At 46.0% G+C, this 24,667-nt stretch overlaps 4 protein-coding genes and 1 pseudogene across 4 annotated transcripts in view; all 5 read right to left on the bottom strand.

Moving 5' to 3' along the window:
• Positions 1 to 1,143: 1,143 nt before the first annotated feature.
• LOC118225186 lies at positions 1,144 to 2,958 on the bottom strand (annotated as a pseudogene).
• LOC118225604 (carboxypeptidase N subunit 2-like) lies at positions 1,144 to 6,217 on the bottom strand. The gene is made up of 2 exons (XM_035414218.1): positions 6,141 to 6,217; positions 1,144 to 4,469 (listed from the first exon to the last, which is right to left on the bottom strand). The coding sequence occupies exon 2, from the start codon at positions 4,451 to 4,453 to the stop codon at positions 2,960 to 2,962; it is 1,494 nt and encodes a 497-aa protein (XP_035270109.1). The 5' UTR covers positions 4,454 to 4,469; positions 6,141 to 6,217; the 3' UTR covers positions 1,144 to 2,959.
• Positions 6,218 to 7,942: 1,725 nt separating this feature from the next.
• On the bottom strand, positions 7,943 to 13,342 carry LOC118225603 (leucine-rich repeat-containing protein 15-like). The gene is made up of 2 exons (XM_035414217.1): positions 13,050 to 13,342; positions 7,943 to 10,443 (listed from the first exon to the last, which is right to left on the bottom strand). Exon 2 carries the CDS (start codon positions 10,435 to 10,437, stop codon positions 8,713 to 8,715), a length of 1,725 nt encoding a protein of 574 aa, XP_035270108.1. The 5' UTR covers positions 10,438 to 10,443; positions 13,050 to 13,342; the 3' UTR covers positions 7,943 to 8,712.
• A 2,645-nt stretch (positions 13,343 to 15,987) lies between these two features.
• Positions 15,988 to 19,726, bottom strand: LOC118224874 (leucine-rich repeat-containing protein 15). Its single transcript, XM_035412691.1, has 2 exons — positions 19,652 to 19,726; positions 15,988 to 18,983 (listed from the first exon to the last, which is right to left on the bottom strand). The coding sequence occupies exon 2, from the start codon at positions 18,976 to 18,978 to the stop codon at positions 16,954 to 16,956; it is 2,025 nt and encodes a 674-aa protein (XP_035268582.1). The 5' UTR covers positions 18,979 to 18,983; positions 19,652 to 19,726; the 3' UTR covers positions 15,988 to 16,953.
• Positions 19,727 to 23,387: 3,661 nt separating this feature from the next.
• LOC118224704 (probable E3 ubiquitin-protein ligase HERC4) overlaps positions 23,388 to 24,667 on the bottom strand; it is a 6,811-nt gene continuing 5,531 nt past the window's right edge. Inside the window, exons 16-17 of the mRNA XM_035412334.1 lie at positions 24,654 to 24,667; positions 23,388 to 24,286 (exon numbers count right to left, since the gene is read on the bottom strand). The exon at positions 24,654 to 24,667 is cut by the window's right edge and continues 86 nt beyond it. Coding sequence (XP_035268225.1) covers positions 24,072 to 24,286; positions 24,654 to 24,667 — 229 coding nt within the window. The 3' untranslated portion in view covers positions 23,388 to 24,071. The remainder of the gene's footprint in view (positions 24,287 to 24,653) is intronic.

Raw genomic sequence — 24,667 nt, 5'->3', positions numbered from 1 at the left:
GACCCACATGGACACGGGGAGAACAGATAAACTCCACACAGAAAGACCCAGGCCAGATTTGAACTCAGGAACCTCTTGCGGTGAGGCAAAAATGCTACCCACTGCAGCACCGTGACACCCTATTATTATTATTATTATTATTATTACAATAAAATAAAAAAAACATTTTCAATTTGTTTTAATTATTACTCATTTAGTTTCAATTATTGAATCGAATGATGTTCTCTATAAAGCAGGTCCTCGAATAAGCCCGCTCAGGTTTTTTAACCTCTCCTGTACATTTTCTATTAATCACTAAGCATGAATTTATATTTGTGTGCAAATAAATAAATAAATAAATGAATAAAATGTTGAATGTGCATATGTTGGGCTGCTGGGTGACTTGTCCGCCAAACAGACTTGGTTTGAATGAACTGAGTCTGAGGTGAGCCTTTCAGGCCAGGATTCAAATGCAGGCCTTCTGTCCAGATCCTTCATGACATTTTCACTTCTCATCCAGAAGAGGGCAGCAGTGAGCTGTTTGCCTCTCTACCCGCTGCACTCGTTAAAAAAGAACATAAAAATTAAGGAAACCGTCCAGAAGGAGGAAAGCTTTGCTATCATGAAGACATGCAGTCAATGACACACGGTATCCACCGCATGCTGGAGAGATACGAGCTTCCACCCACATACCAGAACAGAAATGTACAGCGCTGTGTGTGTAAAAAGCCAAGCGGGAAATGCAGAAAGTAAATTGAGATGTTCTGTAGAGAGCCAAGGTCAAATACTTGGTCTCCCGCAATCCCCCCACGTGCCTGTTCTAAGAACCAGAAATAAACATTAGGACACAAAGGACGTGCACATCTCTGCTTACCGAAGGGTTCCCTGCCCACGTGAAACGTAGAACCTTTAGTTTCAGTCATTCTAAGCACTGGAACTCCTTCACGCGCGTACCAAGAATTATGTCCTCAGGGCACTTATAGTGCAGAAGGAATCTGATTCCACGGCACACGATTTTATGGAAAATAAATCATTTTTGCAAGAGTGCTGCGCACACTTAAAACGCACAGATTTTTACTCACGTTCGGACAAATGTGACTTATACATTTGGCTTTAGAATGTGGAAGATTTACAAGAAATATTGCTTCATTCAGACGAGACAGATTCTTGTTCAATGAAGTTTATTGACATTTTGTTTGAGTAAGTCATTATATAACCCATATTCCAGAAAATAAACAATTTAATTATTTACAATTCAGATTGTTACAGATTGTTGTTATTTGTGATTCATGATCTATTCGGGCATTTAAAAAAAATGTTGCATTACTTCAGAAATCATTAAAGGGTAATACTGAAATTTTAGGCTTTCTTCTATAATAATGTCTGTCAATAATGATGCAGCATGTTATATTGTATTGGTATCAATGTCAGGCTATTTAAATATAAAAAGCAATGGAATTCAGACATTAGGGAAAAAAATGAAAAGTATCACAGGCTCACTGAGATAGAGGGGTTTCTGGTTTCCTGCCTTATCTGCTGTTTACAGTGCTAAGAAGGTTCCATTTTCATGCGAAGCTCAGATCCAAGCCTACAAAATGTGCACAAGGTTAGCAAGCATCCCATTCAACTTCAAGCGAGCAAAAGGGCGACAGGGAAAATTACATTCCAGTTTGTGACATTCCAGTGCAGTGGAGCATTACGTTCTCAGACCACCGCAAGTTCGCAGCGCGCTCGCGTGAATAAACAGACCGAACGAATGAACGGATTTTGTGACCGGAACGCCAAACCTTAGCGGACGGCCGCTTCCTGGAAAGCTGAATGGTTCCGAAACGGTTCCGTGGTGCACTCCCGTGTCCAGCTCTCAGAGTGTTCCAAGGTGGCCTGAAATAGGGGCCCCATGAGGGGCGGCCTATAGAAAAGACCCCCCCTCCACCCCACCCCACCCCTAAATGACGGTGTTCTTTCTGGCCTGGTGGTACAAGGTGCGGCTGGCCCGCTTCTTCCTCCTGTAGCAAATCCAGCAGATGATGACGGTGGCGATGATGGCGACGCAGACCAAGGTGATGATGATGATTTTAGCGTCCCGGGAAAGGCCCTCCCCGTCGCCATGGTTACTGTCGTCCCGCACGGGAGGAGTGGTGGCGGCAGGGGCAGCAGGGGTGCTCTTCTTGGGGGGCGGGGTGTGAGGCCTCCTTCGCGTCTCCGTGGGTGTGGCCAAGTCGCCTGAGGGAGTGGTGGCGGTCGAGGTGGACGGCGCCCAGGCTTCTGCTTCCTCGTTGGTCAGGTCAGTAATTTTGGCGTGAGCCAGTGAATGGGGAGAGAGGCACGTCAGCAGGCTGGCATTCTGCATTTAGGAGGGGCGCCTCCGCACCCAGTCTTGCAGGGGCACGATGTCCCGGTCGCACCTCCAGGGGTTCTGGGCGAGCTTCACCTCCTTCACCGCGTCCAGGGAGTCCAGCACCTCCCGCGACAGGCTCCGCAGGGAGTTGTTGTGGAGGTCCACTTCCCAGAGGGGAGGCAAGCCGTGGAAGAGCTTCCCAGGGAGGGACTGGATGAGATTGTGCTCCAGGGAGATGTTCTCCAGCTTGGGCAGCCCGCTGAAGGTCCCTCCTCCAGGCCCGAGAGCAGGTTGGTGTGCAGGGACACCTCTCCCAGCTCGGCCAGGCCGCCGAAGGCCCCGGCGGGGACCGAGCCGATCCGGTTACGGCTCAGAACCAGGAGCCGCAGGCGCGTCAGGTTGCTGAACGCGCCGTCCTCCAGGCGCGTCAGCCGATAGCTAATGTGGTTATCAGCATTGTGGTGGGCGCAGTTGTCATAGCTACTGTGGTTGGCATTGTGGTTGTCAGCATGGTTGTGGGTGCAATTGTCATAGCTACAGTGGTTGGCACTGTTGTTGTGAACATAGTGGTGGGAGCAGTTGTCATAGCTACTGTGGTTGTCAACGTAGTGGTTGGTGCAGTTGTGGGCTCTGTTGTTATTATTATGGTGGTAGGTGTCTGGGTTGACGGAGTAGTGGTGGTGGGCAAGGCGGTTGTTGCTTGGGGGGTGGTGTGGTCATGTGGACGTTTGTTGTGGGTAATTCTGTTGTCATGGCAACAGTAGTGCTGGTTGTTGTGGTGAGAGGCACAGTAGTGGCAATTGCAGGAGTGGTTGGGCATATCAGCTGATCTTCTGTGAGAGACATGACTTCTTGTCCTTTCAAACTTTCAGGAGATTCACAAGTCTCTGGCGGGGAGGACTTGATCTTTTTTGTGTTCGCTTTCATCCAGTTAAAGAACGATATCAGCCTGCAGTCACAGTGCCAGGGGTTGTTGTTCAGATGTACCCTGCTAAGTTTTGGTAAAGAGTCAAATATCCCTTCAGGAAGAGTTCTCAGTTTGTTATGTGCCAGCTGGAGGGTACGCAGCTCTGTCATCTGTTCAAAGCTTTTCGGTTTTAATGACTCAATCATATTTTTCTCTAGATTCAAGTCTGCAAGTCTCACAAGGCCTTCAAAATACTCCTCGGACAAAGAGGTAAACTTGTTTTGCGATAAGTCAAGCTTGCTGAGTTTTTTTAAGGGACTGAATACTCCTGCAGGAAGGACAGTGAGATTGTTCCCATTGAGATCCAGTTGAGACAGTCTATGCATTTCGCCAAAGAGCATGGGAGGCAGGCTGGCTATTTGATTCTGCTGAAGGGTCAAAAATCTTATGTTAGGAAGTCCCACAAAAATTTCAGAAGGCAATTCAGACAAAAGATTATTCTCTAAAGATAATGTTTCCAAATTGGTATTTTTTGAAAATAAATGCGGTGGTATCTCTGTTATCTTGTTGCCCTGTAAGGCGATTTCTTTCAGATCCGGTAGATCATCGAAGATCCCAGGAGGAATGGCACTGATGCCATTCTCGTAGAGTCTGAGCTTCTGCAATTTACTGAGTTTTGCGAACAGTGCCGTGGAGACGGAGGAGATTTTATTCCTAGCCAGGTGGAGGAATGTGAGGTTTTCAAGCTGATCGAAAATTCCCTCGTCGATCGAGGCGATTTCATTCATGTGAAGATGGAGCTCTTTCAGCATCAGGCCATCAAACAGTCCCTTCTCAAGCTTCTGGATTTTGTTGATTTTGAGAATAAGCTGCTTGAGGCTCGGCAGGTTCTGAAACACGCCCAGGGGCAACGACGTCAGATTCGTAACGGAAATTTCGATCAACCTCAACCTGCCCAAACCTTCGAAGGCGTGCGTTTCGATGGACACGATGGGCATGCCGAGGAAGTCCAGAATCTCCAGCTGCGGACTGTTGATGAAGGCTCGGTCGGGGATGGTGGAAATCTGGCTGCCCACGAAATAAACCCGGGTGATGCCAGCTTTTTTGGTGGCGGGGATTTCGGTGATGCTTCTATCGTAGAGACCCTTGCAGTCGGGCGACTCGTCACACTCTCCCGTCACACTCCCGAGCATCAGGTGCAGCAGAAAGACGCAGTTTATAAGATGCATGTTTAATTATTCTTTACTGGAGAAAAGAAAAACAATGTTCAGTTACGACATGCATGCATTTAAAATACAGTTTATAAAATACAGTATTTAAAAAGACATACATTTTTTCTTTTTAAATTTGGGCTCCAATGTGTGGCTGACCATGTCTAAATCCCACCCTAATTTGAAATGCCAAATTAGTTCGCAAGTGCTGCTGCATTCACGTGTAAACCCCTCTGTTGATTCTGGAGAGAGTAGATAAACCGCGGTTCTCCTCCGAAAAAAGCGTGCCGTTAATAGATAGTCCGCTTTTTTTCACTTTGCAGACGGCAGCCAAGTTCTCATATTCGTGCGGAGTCAGAGGAAGAACTTCAAGTGTGGCGTCTTATCGACCAGCAGAGGTCGCTAGATACTTGGAACGCGGACCCCTAACACGAATCAAGCTGAAAACCCTGCGCAACACTATATTACTAAACTGCGCATTGCCCTATGAGGCTCCCAGCCACAGTCCGGATTCACAGCGTGGTGCCTTGACCACACATTTCTTTTGGTAAACTTTTAGGCTGTAAGAGCTTCAAAATAACTTAACATCACGCAACACACAGTAAATCATGTGTAATTTCTACATCAGGCAATGCATGCATTTTTTCTCCCATTAAGATCTGAGAGTATTATAGTACATTTCTATGAGACAATTTTACATTTTCAAGATAACCTTTATTTGTTAACACCAAAAACATAAAATGTAAAGCAATAAAACACACGCGCGCGCACACACACACACAGGTCTTGCAAAAGGACATGAATCCACTGCTGTCTGCATATACAGTTGTGACCAAAAGTCTGAGGACACGACAGTCCTGGCTCTTTTCATTATATGTATAGGGGTCTCAGAGCTATTTTATAAATACTTATTTAAAATGTATGCTGCACCTGCGCTCAACATAGATTTTTAAAAACATATTTCTACTTTTAACTGTACATGATCTCCTGTATTTTCTATTGCTTTGTATTAAAATCAAATACTGTACTGCTGCAAGATAGTATTTTAATTAATAGTATTTAATTTATATGTGTAATATATTAAGTCTCATTATACATCTTCCCTTTGTTCTTATTTTTCTTTATTACAGTGCTTTATAAATTATTATTATCATTATTATTATTGTTATTATTAGTAGTAGTATTAGTAGTAGTAGTAGTAGCAGTAGTTGTAGTAGTAGTAGTAGTAATAGTATTAGTAGCAGTAGTAGTAGTGGTAGCAGTAGTAGTAGTAGTAGCAGCAGCAGCAGTAGTAGTAGTAGTAGTAGCAGCAGCAGCAGTAGTAGTAGCAGTAGTAGTAGTAGTAGTAGTAGCAGCAGTAGTAGTAGTAGTAGTAGCAGTAGTAGTAGTGGTAGTAGTAGTAGTAGTAGTAGCACTGGTAGTAGTAGTAGTAGTAGTAGTAGCAGCAGTAGTAGTAGTAGTAGTAGTAGTAGTAGTAGCAGCAGCAGCAGTAGTAGTAGCAGTAGTAGTAGTAGCAGCAGCAGTAGTAGTAGCAGTAGTAGTAGTAGTAGTATTGCTAATACAGAAGACCCTCTGATGCAGACAGTAATGTAGTCCCTTGTCAGTAACACAGTGAAATTAGCAGTTCAGAAATATAAATTGCTTTAGCATCATAATGCATTTTCAATCCTTTAATAATTCAAAGAATGAAACACAAAAGACTAACCCACTTTCACAGCAACACATCTACTTTCAATTTTGCCTTGCAAAGAAGCAGTCGAAGAACGCCTTTCTTATCGCTTTCTTACACTGTTGTAAGTCGCTCTGGATAAGAGCGTCAGCTAAATGCCTATAATGTAATGTAATGTAATGTAATGAAACGTCTGATTGGGCGTTCCCAAGGGTCACCCTGCAAATACTGATAACATGAGGGTGGGAGGGGCCAGTGGGGGGGAATTCAGTACTGAAGAGTGAGCTTGACTTCAGCTAACGTACAATACGTGCATCATACAAATAACCCACAGGTGTTTGTAAGAAGATGGAATGAAACAAAAAAAATGTTGACACAAAATGGTGGATGGATAATGGATGGATGGATGTAATAATGGATGGATGGATGTAATAATAATAATAATAATAGATATGTATAATAACATATCTGTTATTATACATATCTATTATTATTATTATTATTACATCCATCCATCCATTATCTATACCCACTTATCCTGGGCAGGGTCACGGGGGGTGCTGGAGCCTATCCCAGCATGCATTGGGCGAGAGGCAGGAAGCCACCCTGGACAGGCCGCCAATCTATCACAGGGCACACAGACCATTCACTCACACACTCATACCTATGGGCAATTTAGAGTCTCCAATCAGCCTACCTGCATGTCTTTGGACTGTGGGAGGAAACCGGAGTACCCAAAGGAGACCCACACAGACACGGGGAGAACAGGTAAACTCTAAACAGGTTGTTTAGGGCCACAACCGCTAGGGGGGCCACACAATAGAATCCTACAGAATCCTCGACAGAATCCTACAGCACCCCCCCCCCCTCCCCCTTGAATGCATCTCACATAATTGTTTAGGGCCACCAAAATCCTAGGGCCGGCCCTGATAAAGCAGGTCCTTGAATAAGCCCACTCAGGTTTTTTAACCTCTCCTGTACATTTTCTATTAATCACACTGTATGGTTGAACTAAGCATGAATTTATATTTGTGTGCAATAATAAATAAATAAAATGTTGAATGTGCATATGTTGGGCTGCTGGGTGACTTGTCCGCCAAACAGGCTTGGTTTGAATCAACTGAGTCCGAGGTGAGGCTTTCAGGCCAGGATTCAAATGCAGGCCTTCTGTCCAGATCCTTCATGACATTTTCACTTCTCATCCAGAAGAGGGCAGCAGTGAGCTGTTTGCCTCTCTACCCGCTGCACTCGTTAAAAAAGAACATAAAAATTATGGTAACCGTCCAGAAGGAGGAGAGCTTTGCTATCATGAAGACATGCAGTCAATGACACACGGTATCCACCGCATGCTGGAGAGATACGAGCTTCCACCCACATACCAGAGCAGAAATTTACAGCGCTGTGTGTGTAAAAAGCCAAGCGGGAAATGCAGAAAGTAAATTGAGATGTTCTGTAGAGAGCCAAGGTCAAATATTTGGTCTCCCGCAATCCCCCCACGTGCCTGTTCTAAGAACCAGAAATAAACATTAGGTGCACATCTCTACTTACCGAAGGGTTCTCTGCCCACGTGAAACGTAGAACCTTTAGTTTCAGTCATTCTAAGCACTGGAACTCCTTCACGCGCGTACCAAGAATTATGTCCTCAATGCACTTATAGTGAAGAAGGAATCTGATTCCACGGCACACAATTTTATGGAAAATAAATCATCTTTGCAAGAGTGCTGCGCACACTTAAAACGCACTGATTTTTACTCACGTTCGGACAAATGTGACTTATACATTTAGCTTTAGAATCTGGAAGATTTACAAGAAATATTGCTTCATTCAGATGAGACGGATTCTTGTTCAATGAAGTTTATTGACATTTTGTTTGAGTAAGTCATTATATAACCCATATTCCTGAAAATAAACAATTTAATTATTTACAATTCAGATTGTTACAGATTGTTGTTATTTGTGATTCATAATCAATTTGGGCATTAAAAAAGAATGTTGCATTACTTCAGAAATCATTAAAGGGTAATACTGAAATTTTAGCCTTTCTTCTATAATAATGTCTGTCAATAATGATGCAGCATGTTATATTGCACTGGTATCAATGTCAGGCTATTTAAATATAAAAAGCAATGGAATTCAGACATCAGGGGAAAAAATGAAAAGTATCATAGGCTCACTGAGATAGAGGGGTTTCTGGTTTCCTGCCTTATCTGCTGTTTACAGTGCTAAGAAGGTTCCATTTTCATGCGAAGCTCAGATCCAAGTAAGACTACAAAATGTGCACAAGGTTAGCAAGCATCCCATTCAACTTCAAGCGAGCAAAACGGCAACATGGGAAAATGCGATGTTCGTGACATTCCAGTGCAGTGGAGCATTACGTTCTCAGACCACCGCAAGTTTGCAGCGCGCTCGCGTGAATAAACAGACCGATTTTGTGACCGGAACGCCGAAGCTTAGCGGACGGCCGCTTCCTGGAAAGCTGAATGGTTCCAAAACGGTTCCGTGGTGCACTCCCGTGTCCAGCTCTCAGAGTGTTCCAAGGTGGCCTGAAATAGGGGCCCCATGAGGGGCGGCCTATAGAAAAGATACCCCCCCCCACCCCACCCCACCCCTAAATGACGGTGTTCTTTCTGGCCTGGTGGTACAAGGTGCGGCTGGCCCGCTTCTTCCTCCTGTAGCAAATCCAGCAGATGATGACGGTGGCGATGATGGCGATGCAGACCAAGGTGATGATGATGATTTTAGCGTCCCGGGAAAGGCCCTCCCCGTCGCCATGGTTACTGTCGTCCCGCACGGGAGGAGTGGTGGCGGCAGGGGCAGCAGGGGTGCTCTTTTTGGGGGGCGGGGTGTGAGGCCTCCTTCGCATCTCCGTGGGTGTGGCCAAGTCGCCTGAGGGAGTGGTGGCGGTCGAGGTGGACGGCCTCCAGGCTTCTGCTTCCTCGTTGGTCAGGTCGGTAATTTTGGCGTGGGCCAGTGAATCGGGAGAGAGGCACGTCAGCAGGCTGGCATTCTGCACTTTGGAGGGGTGCCTCCTCACCCAGTCTCGCAGGGGCAGGATGTCCCGGTCGCACCTCCAGGGGTTCTGGGCGAGCTTCACCTCCTTCACCGCGTCCAGGGAGTCCAGCACCTCCTGCGACAGGCTCCGCAGGGAGTTGTTGTGGAGGTCCACTTCCCAGAGGGGCGGCAAGCCGTGGAAGAGCTTCCCAGGGAGGGACTGGATGAGATTGTGCTCCAGGGAGATGTTCTCCAGCTTGGGCAGCCCGCTGAAGGTCCCCTCCTCCAGGCCCGAGAGCAGGTTGGTGTGCAGGGACACCTCTCCCAGCTCGGCCAGGCCGCCGAAGGCCCCGGCGGGGACAGAGCCGATCCGGTTACGGCTCAGAACCAGGAGCCGCAGGCGCGTCAGGTTGCTGAACGCGCCGTCCTCCAGGCGCGTCAGCCGATTGTCGTACAGCCAGAGCTCCCGGAGGGCCATGGGGCCGAAGACGCCCGCGGGGACGCCGCTCAGCCGGTTCTCGAAGAGGGATATCTGGACGAGGTCGGGGAGGTCGAGGAAGATGCCCCGCGGGAGCAGGGACAAGCGGTTGTTGGAGAGGTACAGCTTCTTCAGTTTCCGCTGCGAGGAAAACAGGCGGCCGGGGAGACTCTCGATCCGGTTGTCCTGCAAGGAGAGCTCCTCCAGGTTCACCAGGTCGTCGAAGCAGCCGGGCGGGATCTCTCCGACGGCGTTCCTGTTGAGTCTCAGGAACCTCAGCTCGCCGAGTCCTCGGAAGGTCTCCCGGGAAAGGTTGGCGATGTTGTTCTGGGCCAGGTTGACGATCTGCAACTGCCCGAGTCGGCGGAATGCCTCCCCCGGGACGTGGGTGAGGAGGTTCCCGCTCAGGTCCAGATTCTGCAAGTCCCCAAGAGGCGAAAGTAGGTCAGGGGCGAGGACAAGTATTTTGTTTTTGCTCAAAGTGAGGGATTTGACCTTTCCCAGATTCCGAAAGAGCTCGTCCGGGAGACTTTGCAGCCGGGTTCCCGACAAGCCCAGGGCCACCAGGTTTCGCGTTTTGTCGAACGTGCCGGCGAGCACCTCCGCCATCGCGGAATCCTTGACCACGAACATCGAGAGGGCCGCGGCGAAGCCCTCGACGTCGGCGGGCCTCAGAGAGGAGATGCTGGCGTTGGCGATGTAAAGGGTGGAGGTAGTCGAGGATATAGAGCTGGGAAACTCCGAGATGTTCTGGCACAGGACTTTGCTCTCTCTGCACTTGCATCCGTCTGGGCAGCCTCCAGAAACGGAGTCCGCAGCCAAAGCGCTGAGGAGCAAGAAGACTGCGCACACTCCCAGATCCATGGAGCTCTAAAAATAGAACAGAGAAGTGAAAAGTTCAGTGAGGCACTCCTTTTTTCTTGACCTTCTCCTTTCTTCATATTTTACTTGTCCTACGTCTACATATCAAACTGGTTGGTTTACACAAGGTGCATGTTCTTGTTGGAATCATTTGCACACATTACAGATTGAGCATTATGAGTTTGCCTGATTAAAATGTACTGGGATGTGAATGTAGGGCCTTTATTTATCGTCACTTGCAAAGCTGTTTCGGATGTGTTCCCTTCTGAGGGTAAATCCATCCTTCAATAATCATTGAAGAGTGCTAATTAAGAGCAACAGCTTGCTAGAATTCAATGACGTCGCACTTATAACAAGCACACCCTGTGTATGCAGGGCCAAGTTTGGGCACTAACATCTAAAGGCTGGGGGGTCAAGCTCTAGTTATGGGGGGGGCCACAGCATTTATGGATTTGTTTGTGCTCTCTTTTCAATTGGCAGGCTGCTCGGTCCTTGGGGGGGGAAAAAAGTGTGCTGAGAGTCTTTAGGCATTCAGGGGCTTAAATTAAGGACAGGGGACCCACCATAAACCAGCAGACGATTACGACCTTGCCAGAATCTGAGGTTGAGATGAGATCTCCCCATCCGGGACAGAGTTTGGGAGCCGCAGTCAGGTTTAGGTGACCTGGCAGAACTCTCGGATGTTACACGGGTGTTACGGGGGGGGGGGGGGGGGACGGGGGGACGGATGGGGGTGGGGTGGAGGCGTTCCTCTAAGAGGAACAGAGGGAGCTTTTGGGTTTGCAGCGGGACACGTCTTTACAGCTGCACGGTGAGCCGGCTCTCGACCCCCCCTGTCCCACAGCAGGCAGGAATGCAGGGCTTGGGGGGGGGGGAGGGAGGAGGGGGGTCACAGAGGTGCACGCCCCGAATGTTTGCCTGTTTGTAATGGCACAGAAGGGACTCTTAAAGGGAGACCTTGCCGAAATAACGAGCCGGTTTTGCTCCTCCCATCTCCTCATTAAAAACAAATGGCAAATCAAGCTGTTTTTTGGGGGGTGGTTTTTTGCTGCTTGTTTTCTTTCAAGAAAACAATAAAGTGGAACTTAATAATAATAACTATTAGGATCATTTTGACTTTCTTATTTGTGATGTGTCACATAACTTCAGCCCACAACGTATCACAATGAACAGATACAGAACCAGGCCACCTGGGCGAAAATTGCCTTGTTGATGGCAGAGTTCAGAGGAGAATGGCCAGACTGGTTCGAGCTGATAGAAAGGCACCAGTAACTCAAATAACCACTCGTTACAACCGAGGTATGCAGAAGAGCATCCCTGAACGCACAACACGTCGAACCTTGAAGCAGATGGGCTACAGCAGCAGAAGACCACACCGGGTGCCACTCCTGTCACCTAATGAAGTGGCCGGTGAGTGTATATTCAAAAGGTAAAAACTGCCATGAAGTCCCTTTAGAAAAAATTCACATTCGCATTTCACCTCTGCTTGCTACTGTCTACAAGCAAATCTGACTTTGAAACCTTGAATTAACTGTCTACGTCAAAGGTTTTAGTGAGTTAGGCATTCCTCAATTAGGAATGGAATTAGGAGTTTGGACTAAGAATTTGAGTCGTTTTTTTTTACAGTGAAAATGTTGCTTTTAAATTTGATTTAGATATAGTTAATGATAACATATTTTAGGGCTTATGGCCATGCGTAGGAAACATTCGTCTCGGTGTTTTGAACACTTACGCTGTTTTGCATCACAAAATGAAACATGTCCTCCCTGTTGTAAAGTAGTTCACACCGCTCCAGTGTAAACCAGTTGAAACAATAAACTTGCTCGATCAGTACCTTTCTGTGTTCACGGGGATGAAGCTTCTGACCGTCCTTTCCTGCTGAATTGTGCCTTTGATAAATTTAATGAAGGGGAAAAAACGACTGTGTTCCCCACTGATGTAATGATTCCCAGCCTTTCCGAAACCGCAGTCTGGACTAAGTCGCAATTGGATTTTTTTTTTCCAGCTGAACATCAGTTCCAGGGAAAATATTTTTTTTCCTCCCCCCCAGTATTGTAGAATCAGCATTTTGAAGTGAATCGGAGAACATTTCGGTGTCATACTGTTTATAAAAGTAGCCGTTCTTGGAGTATCACTAAAAGTAAATACAATATCTCATTTGATGTAGCTGAGCCTTAAAACCCCCGCTATTGAAGAAGCTGTGAAAGCGAGAAAGTGAGTTTTGTAACCCCTCAAACATTTAGTTTTATTCACAAATTTTAAAAAAGCTCAAAAGCTACTATTAAAGACAATGTTTCACTGAATCGCGGAGTAATATCAGCATACTCTCTTATGTTTATACACACACACACACACACACACATACACACGAAAACACACACACATACACACACACAGACTCACCAGTCCCTGAGGGCATGTTCTGTGAACTCCAGAAAGCAGACCGCACGGCAAATAATTAAACCCTTAAACGCTACGTTGTTTTGAAGTTTGCTAATGACAAAATGAGCGTAATTGCTCCAACACAAACGACCGCTTTCCTGTTGTGCTCTCTGAAAGGGCTCAGGGACGAACGCTGGAGACGCGCAGCCACGGCGACTCACGGCGACACTTACCGCGCTGTTTGGGCCGGTGTCGGCGTGGAAACGAGACCTCAGCTCCGTACGGCTCCCCGGCTTCTCCTCGCAACCTCTCCTGGCTTACGGTAAAGACACCCCCCTCCACTCCACCCCCCCCCCTCCCCTTTCCGTTCCAACGCCTCGGAGAGGACACGGTCCGGCTTCCGGTGCTTTCCACACCGTCCGTCACACAAGGCGATATTACCTCTTCATGGGCATCACCACCATCATCATCATCATCACCATCACCATCACCATCACCATCATCATCATTTCCTCCTGTGACACATGAGCAGTCTGCTTTGTTCAAACACACTCTGTCCTTTTTCTCGGTCTCTCTCTCTCTCTCTCCCACCCTCTCCCTCTCCCTCCTTTTTCTGTCTTTCTCTCCCACCCCTCTCTCTCTCTCTCTCTCTCTCTCGCAAACATTTTTGGGAAGTAGTGTGCCGGCAGAGCCCCACCTATTCTGCTACTGTGTGTGTGTGTGTGTGTGCGTGTGTGTGTTTGTGTGTGTGTGTGTGCATGTGTGTTAGTGTGCGTGTGTGTGTGTATGTGTTTTAGTGTGAGTGTGTGTGTGTCTGTGTGTGTTCGTGTGTGTGTGTGAGTGTGTGTGTGTGTGTATGTGAGTGTGCGTGTGTGCGTGTGTGTGTGTGTGTGTGTGTGCGTGTGTGCGTGTGTGTGTGCGTGTGTGTTAGTGTGTGTGTGCGTGTGTGCGTGTGTGTGTGCGTGTGTGTTAGTGTGTGTGTGTGCGTGTGTGTGTGTTAGTGTGTGAATGAGTATATGTGGTGTGTGTGTATGGTGTGTGTGGTGTGCGTCGGTGAGTGTGTGTGTGTGTGTGCGTGATTGCGTGTGTGTGTGTGCAGACAGAGTGTTAGGGTTAGGATTAGGTACCTTGCTGGGCTTTCCATAACAAGTCATAATGACTGAAGCAGGAGTAAGCCGGAATCCTCTACACTCAGGCCTGCATTTAGTCCTGCTTAAGCTGCGTCTATGCCGAATTTCAGGAAATTACACATTAATCAGCCAGTGTTTGTCATCTTCTTTTAAATATATTTTTTGTTTGGTTAAGTGAGACTGAAGCCAGCTATTGTCCTGTAAGTTACATGCTGTTTTGTCAGAAACTTATTATCTCCAGCAACAGATATGGATATTCCACACCCCCCTAACCCTAACCACCCCCCCCCCCCCCCCCCACATCCGTTCCCTCATTATGGGAGGTTTTGAGATGTTTTCGAAAGATGATGCTCGGTGAGAGATTGAGGCTTTTTTTCTGTTTTTACCACATTTATAATAAAAATGATAATAAATTTTATTTAATGGTCTGATGAAAAGAACAGAGGGTCAGAAGGCTGAGGGGAAAAAAACAGAATGTTTCTTTCCACCATTCTCTTCCTCTTCAAATGCTCCCTCTCTCCCTCTCCCTCTCCCTCTCCCTCTGTCTCTCTGCCTCTTTGTCTCGCTCTATCTCTCTCTCAAAGCCTCAGAGCACATCTGTTCGTTTATAGTGCACAGGCATGTTTTTGGTTACTTAAATCCAGAGCCTATGTAAGAGAACACAAGAGGATAGCTGAGTGAAATCTTATAGCTCGGGTAGGTCTCCCACATCACATCACACATTTTTTTCACTTTTATTTCTTCTTATTTCTTCGTCTCTATCCTGGTTTAACTCCAGTATTACTTCGGTTTTTTTGTGTGTAATCCTGCATCCCGAACCCCTCCACTGCCGCCTCCCCCCCCCCCCCCCCTCTTCCCCCCACCCCCCATTGATAGAAACTTGGGTCTGTTGAGCAATGTTATGACCCTCTGACAGCTGTACTAACATCTTGTTGATTGGAGGAGTAGAGTGTGAAACACATGCACACATGCACACACACTCACACACATATTCACACACACACACACACACACACACACGCACACACACGCACACACTCTCTGACACACACTCACACACACACACACACACACGCACACACACGCACACACTCTCTGACACACACTCACACGCACGCACACACACACGCACACACACGCACACACTCTCTGACACACACTCACACGCACACAGACACACACACACGCACACACACGCACACACACACATGCACACACACTCTCTGACACACACTCACACACACACACACACATACACACACACACACGCACACACTCTCTGACACACACACATACACAAACAACATCCCTGCTCTTTCAGTTTTAGTGACGTAAACCACTTTGACTTGTAGCCCTCACCCACCCCCACCCCCCCAGCATCTTGAATGTTTGATGTAAATAGCGTGTTTATTTCTTGTTTGTTCCATATACGTAATGAGCCCAGCTAACGGGCTTTATGAGCACCTTGCGCTTTACGATCAGCACCGCACCGCTTTTTCCAATTAGCTGCGAACGTCAGCACTAAAAACGGCAAGGAACAGGCATCAGCTCGATTAGCAGGAGGTTATTTCTTCGGTTATTTTAGCATAAAGACCGTGGTTTAAGTCCAAGCTCGACGACCAGACCTTTGTCTCTGCGTGACAAATTATAATTACCGCTTCCAAAAAAACATATTGCTGTGCTTCCTTCTTCTCATCAAACAGGGGGAAAAAACAAGCCTTTTCTTCCTTCATTTTTGATGGACCTACTTTGGCAGGCCATCGTGTTGATTCAGATTGGGGGAAAAAACTTGGCCATTTTTTTTTTTTAAACGCCAATATTGCCACAACCTCAAGGACGCAGCCTGGCTCAGAGATAATGCCGCTATCTCAGCCGTTTGTTTCCTATTTTTAGTCCGTTTCTCTTTTTATCCAAATGTTTTTTTTTTTCGTGTGTGCAGTTCCATTTCAGTTCAGCCAGTTCATTTGCTGAACTGACCGAACTGAAATGGAAGTGGCCCCCGCCTTGGTTGTCCGTCCAGTCATATGTCATGAAACGTAGCTTTACTGCAGCAGATCTTTAATTTCCTCCAATAGTGTATTAATGGGAGGTGTTGCCAAAACACGGTAGCAGAAAAATAGACAAACAACAAAAAGTGCATTAACGTATTATATCTGAAACATCAATTTTTGCTGAAAACGGAAGCATAAAACAGTACCACAAAGTCTTCAGATTAAAGTAAATAAATATATAAGTAGGGTAGATTGCCTGCTCTCCTTTAAAAAAAAATATTTTTAAAAGATGAAAACATAAACAAGCACCCCAGCATTCTTTCATACGGTAAATACAGCTCATGTCATCGCACGTTTCTTAAACCATCGCTCCAGGGTTACATATTTACATATTATTCCTTGTTTTTTTTGCCTTCATTTAATGTAGTGGCTTCAGCATAATGGCCACACATACACACAAATCCACAAACAAAATGAAATGAGTCCAGAGCTTCAATGAAAGATACCAATATTGCAATTGACAATGGCCATTTTGGCTCACGACAAAGAATGAAATATATTTTTAAAAAACCCCTGTTTAAACTGTTAACATGTTGAAATATGCGCAAGCAAATATGTGGTAAATGGTAAATGGCAAATGGAAATTTATGAGCAAAGCCAGAACAGCAAGAAAAGCAAAAGTGAATTACAAATACAAACAAAATTTGTTGTGCAAGACAAATGGTATGGTCCATGTCACCAGTTCTTCAACCAATTTTAAATATCGCTAAATTAGAAATCCTTTTTTAAAAACAGTACCCAAATTTAGAAATGTAGTACCTTTCGTTGACACGTCAAATACACATACTAGCACAGCCTAATGGACCACCCACTCATTCCAAGGTCCACCCCACACACTCCCACGACCCAATCTGGGCCCCTGACCCATGGTTTTAAGAAACACCAATTCCCGTTAATGCGAGAAAATGATTCTTTGCGGCATGTGCTACAATTTTTAACTTTTAGTCTGAGAATCTTCACTTTCTTCCGGATGCGCTCCTGTTCTTCTTCTCGCGTACGGTCCCTTCAGCGACTCGCTCCATGGCTTGGTTCAGCCTGTAAAGCACCCAGAGACTTCCGGCGATCAGTGCCACGCACGTGGCCACCAGAAGGACGTGGAACACCACCAGGAACGTGATGTACGGGCCACTAGGGGGCAGCGTCCACAGGTAGACCCAGCCGTTTAATCGATTGTTGTGCACAATGCTGTACTCCGGCTGCAGGACGACGACTTCGTAAAAAGCCTGCGACCCTTTACCGAGGCCGTCCTCTAGGGGGCGATCTTCGGTGGAGGTGCGCGGCAAGGCAGCGGTGCCGGACGAAGATCGAGTCTGGCGAGCGGCAGTTTGAGCCGTCGGTCGAGCCGCGCTCGCGGCCCCTTTCGTGAGGTCGTACCAAGAAGGCGGGCCTGAAGAGTCCTCCGAGGGCCCGCTTTCGGCAATCGGGTTACCCTCTGTGGGGGATGCCTTGTGAGTGACAGCACTATAGTTAATCGGCCCAATTTTGGCAACCGGGTCACCTTCGGTGGTGAATGCCTTGAGAGTGATGGTAGTATGGCTAACATTACTGGTAAAGTCAGCTGTAGGGGTAACCCAACAACGAACCGACTCGGCGGACAACGAGCCCAGGGAGGTGTTCCGTAGACGAGGCGGCGCGTGGCACGCCACACGCTCGTAATCTTCAACCACGGTTCGCATCCGGCCGACCCACTGGGCAAAGTCCAGGATATCGCAGGTGCACTGCCAGGGGTTGTCTCTGAGAGTGACCATTCTCAACCCGACCGCCGTTGATAGAACCCCTCCGGGAAGGGTTTCCAAACGGTTGTGCTCCAGACTTAGGTTGGCGAGTTTCGGGACATTGCGAAAGACATCGGGAGGGAGGGAGCGAAGCTGGTTGGAGTTGAGAATCAGGGTTTCTAGGTTGATCAGGGCGGAGAACAGGTCCCTATGGAGAAATTCTAGGCTGTTGGCTTCCAGTTTGAGCCTGTAGAGGCCGGAGAGACAAGAGAAGATGTCTTTTGGAAGATGCCTCAGCCTGCTGTTAAAGGTGACCGAGAGCATTTCCAGTGTTGTCATGTTACAAAACAGATTTTCTGGAAGGGTGTCTAACTCCGTTTCATACAGGTAAAACTTCTTGAGGCTTGGCATGTGTCCAATGAGCTGGTCGGGTAGGAAGGTGAGAGGGTTTTTGTAGAAGCTGAGGAAGGTTATATTTGGAAGGTAGTAAAAACTCTGGGCTGGGATAGTCTGGAGTCTGTTCCGGGACAGAGTAAGCTTCACTAGGTTGGGCATGTTCCAGAACAGGCGAGGAGAGAGTCGACTGATTTGGTTGTTGAAGAGGTCCAGTTCAAGAATGTCTTTGATGTTGTCGAAGGTTCCAGGACGGACAGACTCCAGCTGGTTGTAGTAGAGCCTGAGGTGAGTCAATTTAGCCAAGCGGCTGAACACAGACGCGGGGAGTTGTCTCAGAGAGTTCCTCCCCAGGTCCAGCTGGATGAGGTTTCCGAGGTTCCGGAAGACGTTTTCGTCGAGGTGAGCCAGGCGGTTGCTGCTGAGGTCCAGCACGGTCAGTGCCGCGAGCGCGTCGAACAGGCCCGGCGGGATCGCCTCCAGCTCGTTGCCACTGAGAAACAGCTGGCGGAGACCGGTCAGGTTTGCGAACGCCCGCGCGGGAAGGCGCGACAGCCTGTTGGACGACAGCTTCAGGGAGCGGAGCCGGGGCACCGGTCCGAACGCCGCCGGGTGGACGGTTCTCACCCGACTGTGACTGAGGTCGATCCCGAGCAGGGCGGGCATGTCGCGGAAGCTTCCCTCGCCCAGTTCGGCTATCCGAGTGCCGGCCAACCGCAGCAGGATCGTCCTGGGGGACACCGGAGAGGGCACATCCGTGACGTCCGCTCCGCACTCGACCACTTCCTCGTTGCCGCAGTCGCAGCCGGCGGGACAGCAGGTGGCGCTGCTGAGCAGCTCGCCGAGAAAAAGGACCAGGACGAAAAACCGCATGGCTCCTGCAGGGGGCACAAGAGGCAAATTTTACAAAAGTTGCGGCGACTGCGTAAAATCCGTTCCACATCTATGGTACCTAATGAGCTCACACGTTCGATCTTAAAACAGTAGATTAAAAGAGCAGTCACTCTTCTCTCTCTATTATTTTGCAGGTCTTCAGCCGCCATACATTCAGATGGTGGTGTTTATTTGCTTTCAGCTTCGCCCAACTCTAGATCTCGTGGTGTTCGCTTACCATGTAAATGTTTTTTTATTTATTTTTTTTACAAGTTGTTTTGGCTAAAATCAGCCGCCAAATGGCTAAATTGTGAACTGTACAGCGGGGTTGGATGGGTTATTGAAAAAATCATATTTTAAATCTACATTTTTCATCAAAACATCAAATTTTTTAAATTGGTTTTGATATTTTGACATCAAATTTACATTTATATTTCATAGCTCATATTGCCTGCAATCAAACAGAAACCAAACAATGGCAAAAGAAACAGTCAATAGTTTTTGATGTTGTCATCATAATGATTCCTGCTTAAATAGCCACTATAAAGTAAAATCAAATATGAATAAAATATGGGTTACTGAGATCCTGGTAATTTCACATTTCTATCAGAATATAATTAAAATATCTTTTTTTTTATCAGTAAACTACATTCATGAAAAAATGTCTACCTACCTTTGAATTGGGAGCAAAACTACTTTCTGTGCAATGGAAGGGAAAGTCTGCCTTTTATAATAAGGGTATTCCTCCCTTTATAAAAGGATGTTTAGCATTTCCGCTTCCCCCCAGTTTATCAGGCTGTCCATGCAGGGAGCCCATGTCCGTCCAGCTTTCATATATATACGCGTACAGATAAGCCCTGCCGCAGGAAGTCACACTCCTGCTACTGTACAATTTTACTGTGCAATGCCTCTACAGTATGCCACAGCAGAACCCTGCAATGAGGGAACGCACATTTTTATGGTAAATGGTAAATGGACTGCATTTATATAGCGCTTTTATCCAAAGCGCTTTACAATTGATGCCTCTCATTCGCCAGAGCAGTTAGGGGTTAGGTGTCTTGCTCAAGGACACTTCGACATGCCCAGGGCGGGGTTTGAACCGGCAACCCTCCGACTGCCAGACAATCGGTCTTACCTCCTGAGCTATGTCGCCCCTTTTAAAGGCTGACTGTGTAGTGTAATGCTTTTGCACATCAAAAAAGCTTTGGTGAGTATTCAAATTGGAACGGTTTAGGGGTCATTTTGATCAGCTCCCTTTGAAATGCCGTAATATTTCCGTAAAAAGGACAGCTGATGTCCTTTTGCTCATTAAACTCCTCATTTAAACAGAGCGATTCCATTCTATTGATCTTAACAGAATATAGGCAATGGCTCACTTTGATTTGCTTTCATTGTGACCATTTTCATTTTCAACAAGCATTTAGTTTCTAGTAACCAGGGGCCTCATTTATGAAAATGTTCTTAGATTTATACTTGAACTTAGTCTTAAGATAATTTCCGACGGTGTGCTTACGTTCAATTCATAAAAGATACTGAGCATAAAAAACCTTGCTTACGCAGGTTCTAAGAAGCCCATTTGTAACTTACGCACTTGTGATCTATAAATCTCAAATTAACTTAAAATTGACGGCACCTGAACGTGCCTTACAATCAGTGATTTCCCCTTATATAATGCTAGCACAAATGAGGGTTTAGTCAGGAATAACCATGGACCAAAAGAGAAAAGCAAACTTTTGGAAGATCATCATGCGCAAAAAAGTCATTCCGGTCTCTGAAAACTCTCTCCCTTCTAAAAACATGTTTTTCAATGTCTTCCAATAACGCGAGAACAGCCATGGTTACTTTTTTCTAATTTGACACACTATTTATAGAGCATCACATCCTGTTTTTAATTCAAAACACATTGCGTCTGGCAATTAATTCCTCACACCTTTAATTGATAATTCCTTTCAAATTGTTCATAAAGCTAATGCAAAGTTCACCACAGGCTTGGACGCATATGCGTCCCAGACAATACCCCTACATAACCAGCAGGAAATCACTTACGTCAAGTCTAGACTTTGCGCAGAGATAAGATCATTTCCACGTCAAAGTAAGGTTTTATAAATAACTACTTATACGTGGTTTTCTGCGTAAGTCATACTTAAGATCAAAATTGATCGTAGGTCCATTCTATAAATGAGGCCCCAGAACACAGGTCCTCACTGTGCGCGCTTCACCTGTCATTCTACCAATCAATTTATTTTTAAAAAGGAATGGAGGACGGAGAGTAGCACAGTGGGTAAGGAACTGGGCTTGTAACCGAAAGGTTGCAGGTTCGATTCCCGGGTAAGGACACTGCCGTTGTACCCTTGAGCTAGGTACTTAACCGAAATTGCTTCAGTATATATCCAGCTGTATAAATGGATACAATGTAAAATGCTATGTAAAAAAGTTGTGTAAGTCGCTCTGGATAAGAGCGTCTGCTAAATGCCTGTAATGTAATGTAATGTAACGGAACCTCCAAAAACTTACAATGGAATGCCCGGTTCCTACAATGGATTGTAATTGTGAGTTCAGAATTGTAATTAAAATGCAACTGAGAGAAACTTTGGCCCGAAGGATGATGGTAAAATTAGCTGACATTAAACACACTGTGAGATTGTGCAAGTGCGACCCGCCACGATGCAGTAAAATGAACTAAATTAGTGGCTTTTTGGTAAGGCACGTACTCAGAACCAATGAATGAGCCCATAGTGCATAAATGGCTCAGTTTAATGGCACAAAGACTGCAAACCTTAAACAGCAATTTAGGCTGTAAGGCCAGATGTTTTTATTCAGAACATGGGTTCCAAAAAGCCATGTATACGGAGCAACCCATAAGTATTTGGACGGTGAAACAGTTTAGGTTGTTTTGAATGTGAAATTAAACAAATGATGTTATAATGCAGACTATCAGCTTTAATTTGAGAGGATGTTTTTTCCGTTTTTTTCCAAATCCCAGACTCCAGATTTCCTGTGATCGTCATCATCATCATTAGCATTCTTTGGAGAGCTCAGTGTGTAGCTTGTTGCGTACAGCCCGTGCTTTCAGTGAGCGCAGATTCCGTACGTCTCACTTCAGCGGTCAGCTAAGTGCGAGCGAGCAGGGCCAGCGCGCGCATGGTACCTCCCCCCCTTCCCCCCGTCTACACATCATAGAGAAGGTATGCGGCTGGTACCACAATTCGACGGTGATTCATGCGCTTGTGCGGAGAAATAGCCCGACGCTCTCTCAAAAAAAAACTGCTTTAGCTCAGCTGTTTCCGTTTTTGTTTTTTGTATTCCGTGCTTGTCGGAACCGGCAGATGGCCTTCCTGCACGCGGACCCCGGGTGTTACGCGCGGCTCAGATAGAGCGCCCTGTCGTTAGGACGCGACCCGCGCGCGACTCATCACAGACCCACAAAAAAAAAAAAAAAAAAACCGACAGCAGTTCAAGCTCTCTGGGAAGTTTCCCACCGAACGAGAGCGAGACGGCGGTGGGAAAATTAAAGTCACGCCCACGAGGCGAAGCGTTCCGCGCAAAATCAACTCTGATAAGGGCCCCTATAACTCTAACAGCGCGCATCTGCGCCATGTGTGACTCCTTTTGAGTGTTTTGAGTTGATTTACTGCCGAGACGTTTGCTCTATACTCGTCCACTATTGACATCTATTTTTAAAATCATGACTCTATGTATTTCCTTGCTGTAATTATTAAAACCAGCTTGTCTGAATGTTGTCCTTGGGCTTTCGTAAGAATAAGAGCATAATAAATAATAATGACTGCACTCTTTTCAGTATTTCTTGGCCAGTCATTTAGCTGCATGGTATCCAGCGCTGTATCAGGTCTGGATTTCAGCTCCACAGGGGTTTCCACTTCCACTACATGACCTGGCAAGTTGTTCCACACATCGACACTGTACACCACGTTTTTTTTATTATCTCTCTCTCTCTCTCTCTCTCTCTCTCTCTCTCTGAGAAATTGTGAGAGTTCAGAAACAGTTCACGTCCCTCCACCAGGTCAGACACACACACTCTCTCTCACACACACACACACACACTCACACATATTTCATAACCCAAATATAGATGTGAAAGTGAAGGATTATGTAATTGTGTGTGTGTGTGTGTGTGTGTGTGAGTGAATGAGTGTGTGTCTGTGTGTGTGTGCATGCGTGTGTGTGTGTGTGTGTGAGTGTGTGTGCGTGTGTGCGTGTGAGTGTGAGTGTGTGTGTGAGGGTATGTGGGTGTGTGTTGCACAGACCAAGACAGTCATGCACAGCTCAGATGGGTTAATAACTGAAATGTTGCAATGATGTTCCCAGTCGTGTCCAAGGCTGGAACATGTGTTGAAATGTATATTTTGTAACACACAAAAGCATACATTACACTGGACCTATGTAACCAGCTCATCAACTTGCATCTTCTTTTCATGGCGTTTGCTAGACCACCATTTTATTAACTCAAATTCAAGTGCTCCTACAGACATTGGAGAAACTGATATTATACAGCAGCAAAAAAATATATAATTACATATTTGAGACCGAATTGATCCAGGAAAGAACTGCACTAATACAGAAAATTACAGGCCTGTTAGTTCAACTTGCACGGGCTATCATATAAAATTCTGGAATCTATTGTTTGGGGAACAGGCTTGGTGCACCCTCTTGTGGCTGTTGTGTGCCATTGCACTTATATACCACGCTTGGCTGCATTGTTAACACAGCTCGATTCATGCCCTATATTCAAAATGAACCAATGGAATAAACTGAAAATATAAATCATTAATAAAGAAAGACGAATAATGAAATCATTCAAAATAGTTCATAATAAATCATTGAATTAACGCTCTACTGAAGATTATTCAATTTTGTTTTGTTTAAACATGGTATAATTGCATGGTAAAGGAGTAATTCTAAAGTCAAAAAAAAAACCCAGAGCTGTTCTAGCTTGGTCTGACCTGAAAATTAGATCAGAGATGACAGACACAGATGAAGACTGTTCAAAAGTGACGAGAATGTTGCCACTCTAGTGGCCACTGTGTGAAACCTCAGCAGTTGAAGGATTACTGTCTTTATCTTCATGTGACGCTTCAATCTGTTCCAAATCCCTTGTGAATAGAGATTGCATGGACAAACTTCTTTCTCAGAATATCAATGCTGCTGTAATTTGGAAGGAATAGGTGGTAATTGCAGGTGGTTGCAACCGGATAAAAGTAATCGGGGTTGGGCTCGTTTTGGTTCACAATAGTGATCTTCATTTTTGCCAGTCCCCCCATGGGCAGCCGGTTGCTTGCTGTCGTGTAGGCTAGAAAGCACAAGATGAAAAAAACTGCTTTTATAACCTGCATTAAGCAGTGAGATCTCAAATGTGCGATTAGAATGTTCAGAACTAAACATTCTAAAGCTGGTGTAACAGTCACATTGTTGGTGACTGAAAGCAACAGAGTTCTAGAAGACAGACTGAGAATTTTTTTTGAAAAGCATTCCCAAAAACATACTCTTCCAAGGGTTAACAACTGAACTGAATGGGGAATACTGTGAGAGGAGCAGTATATATCCAGTAGAGAATGTATATGAAAAATAGTTTTTTTAAATAAAGGCTTTAACAAAATATGTGAAATATTGTGTATAATGCAAAGTGAGCATCTGGCTGGAAGTCCAAAAGTACTCACACAGAAAATTCTTC

This window comes from Anguilla anguilla, chromosome 4, assembly GCF_013347855.1.
Source record: "Anguilla anguilla isolate fAngAng1 chromosome 4, fAngAng1.pri, whole genome shotgun sequence".
Lineage (NCBI taxonomy): Eukaryota > Metazoa > Chordata > Actinopteri > Anguilliformes > Anguillidae > Anguilla > Anguilla anguilla.
Note: the sequence above shows the minus strand (reverse complement) of the source record. Positions and strands in the feature narration are given on the sequence as shown.

What these genes read in the sequence shown, in the direction of transcription:
- LOC118225604 (XM_035414218.1), bottom strand. Translation starts at nt 4,453, where the DNA reads ATGCATCTTATAAACTGCGTCTTTCTGCTGCACCTGATGCTCGGGAGT.
- LOC118225603 (XM_035414217.1), bottom strand. Translation starts at nt 10,437, where the DNA reads ATGGATCTGGGAGTGTGCGCAGTCTTCTTGCTCCTCAGCGCTTTGGCT.
- LOC118224874 (XM_035412691.1), bottom strand. Translation starts at nt 18,978, where the DNA reads ATGCGGTTTTTCGTCCTGGTCCTTTTTCTCGGCGAGCTGCTCAGCAGC.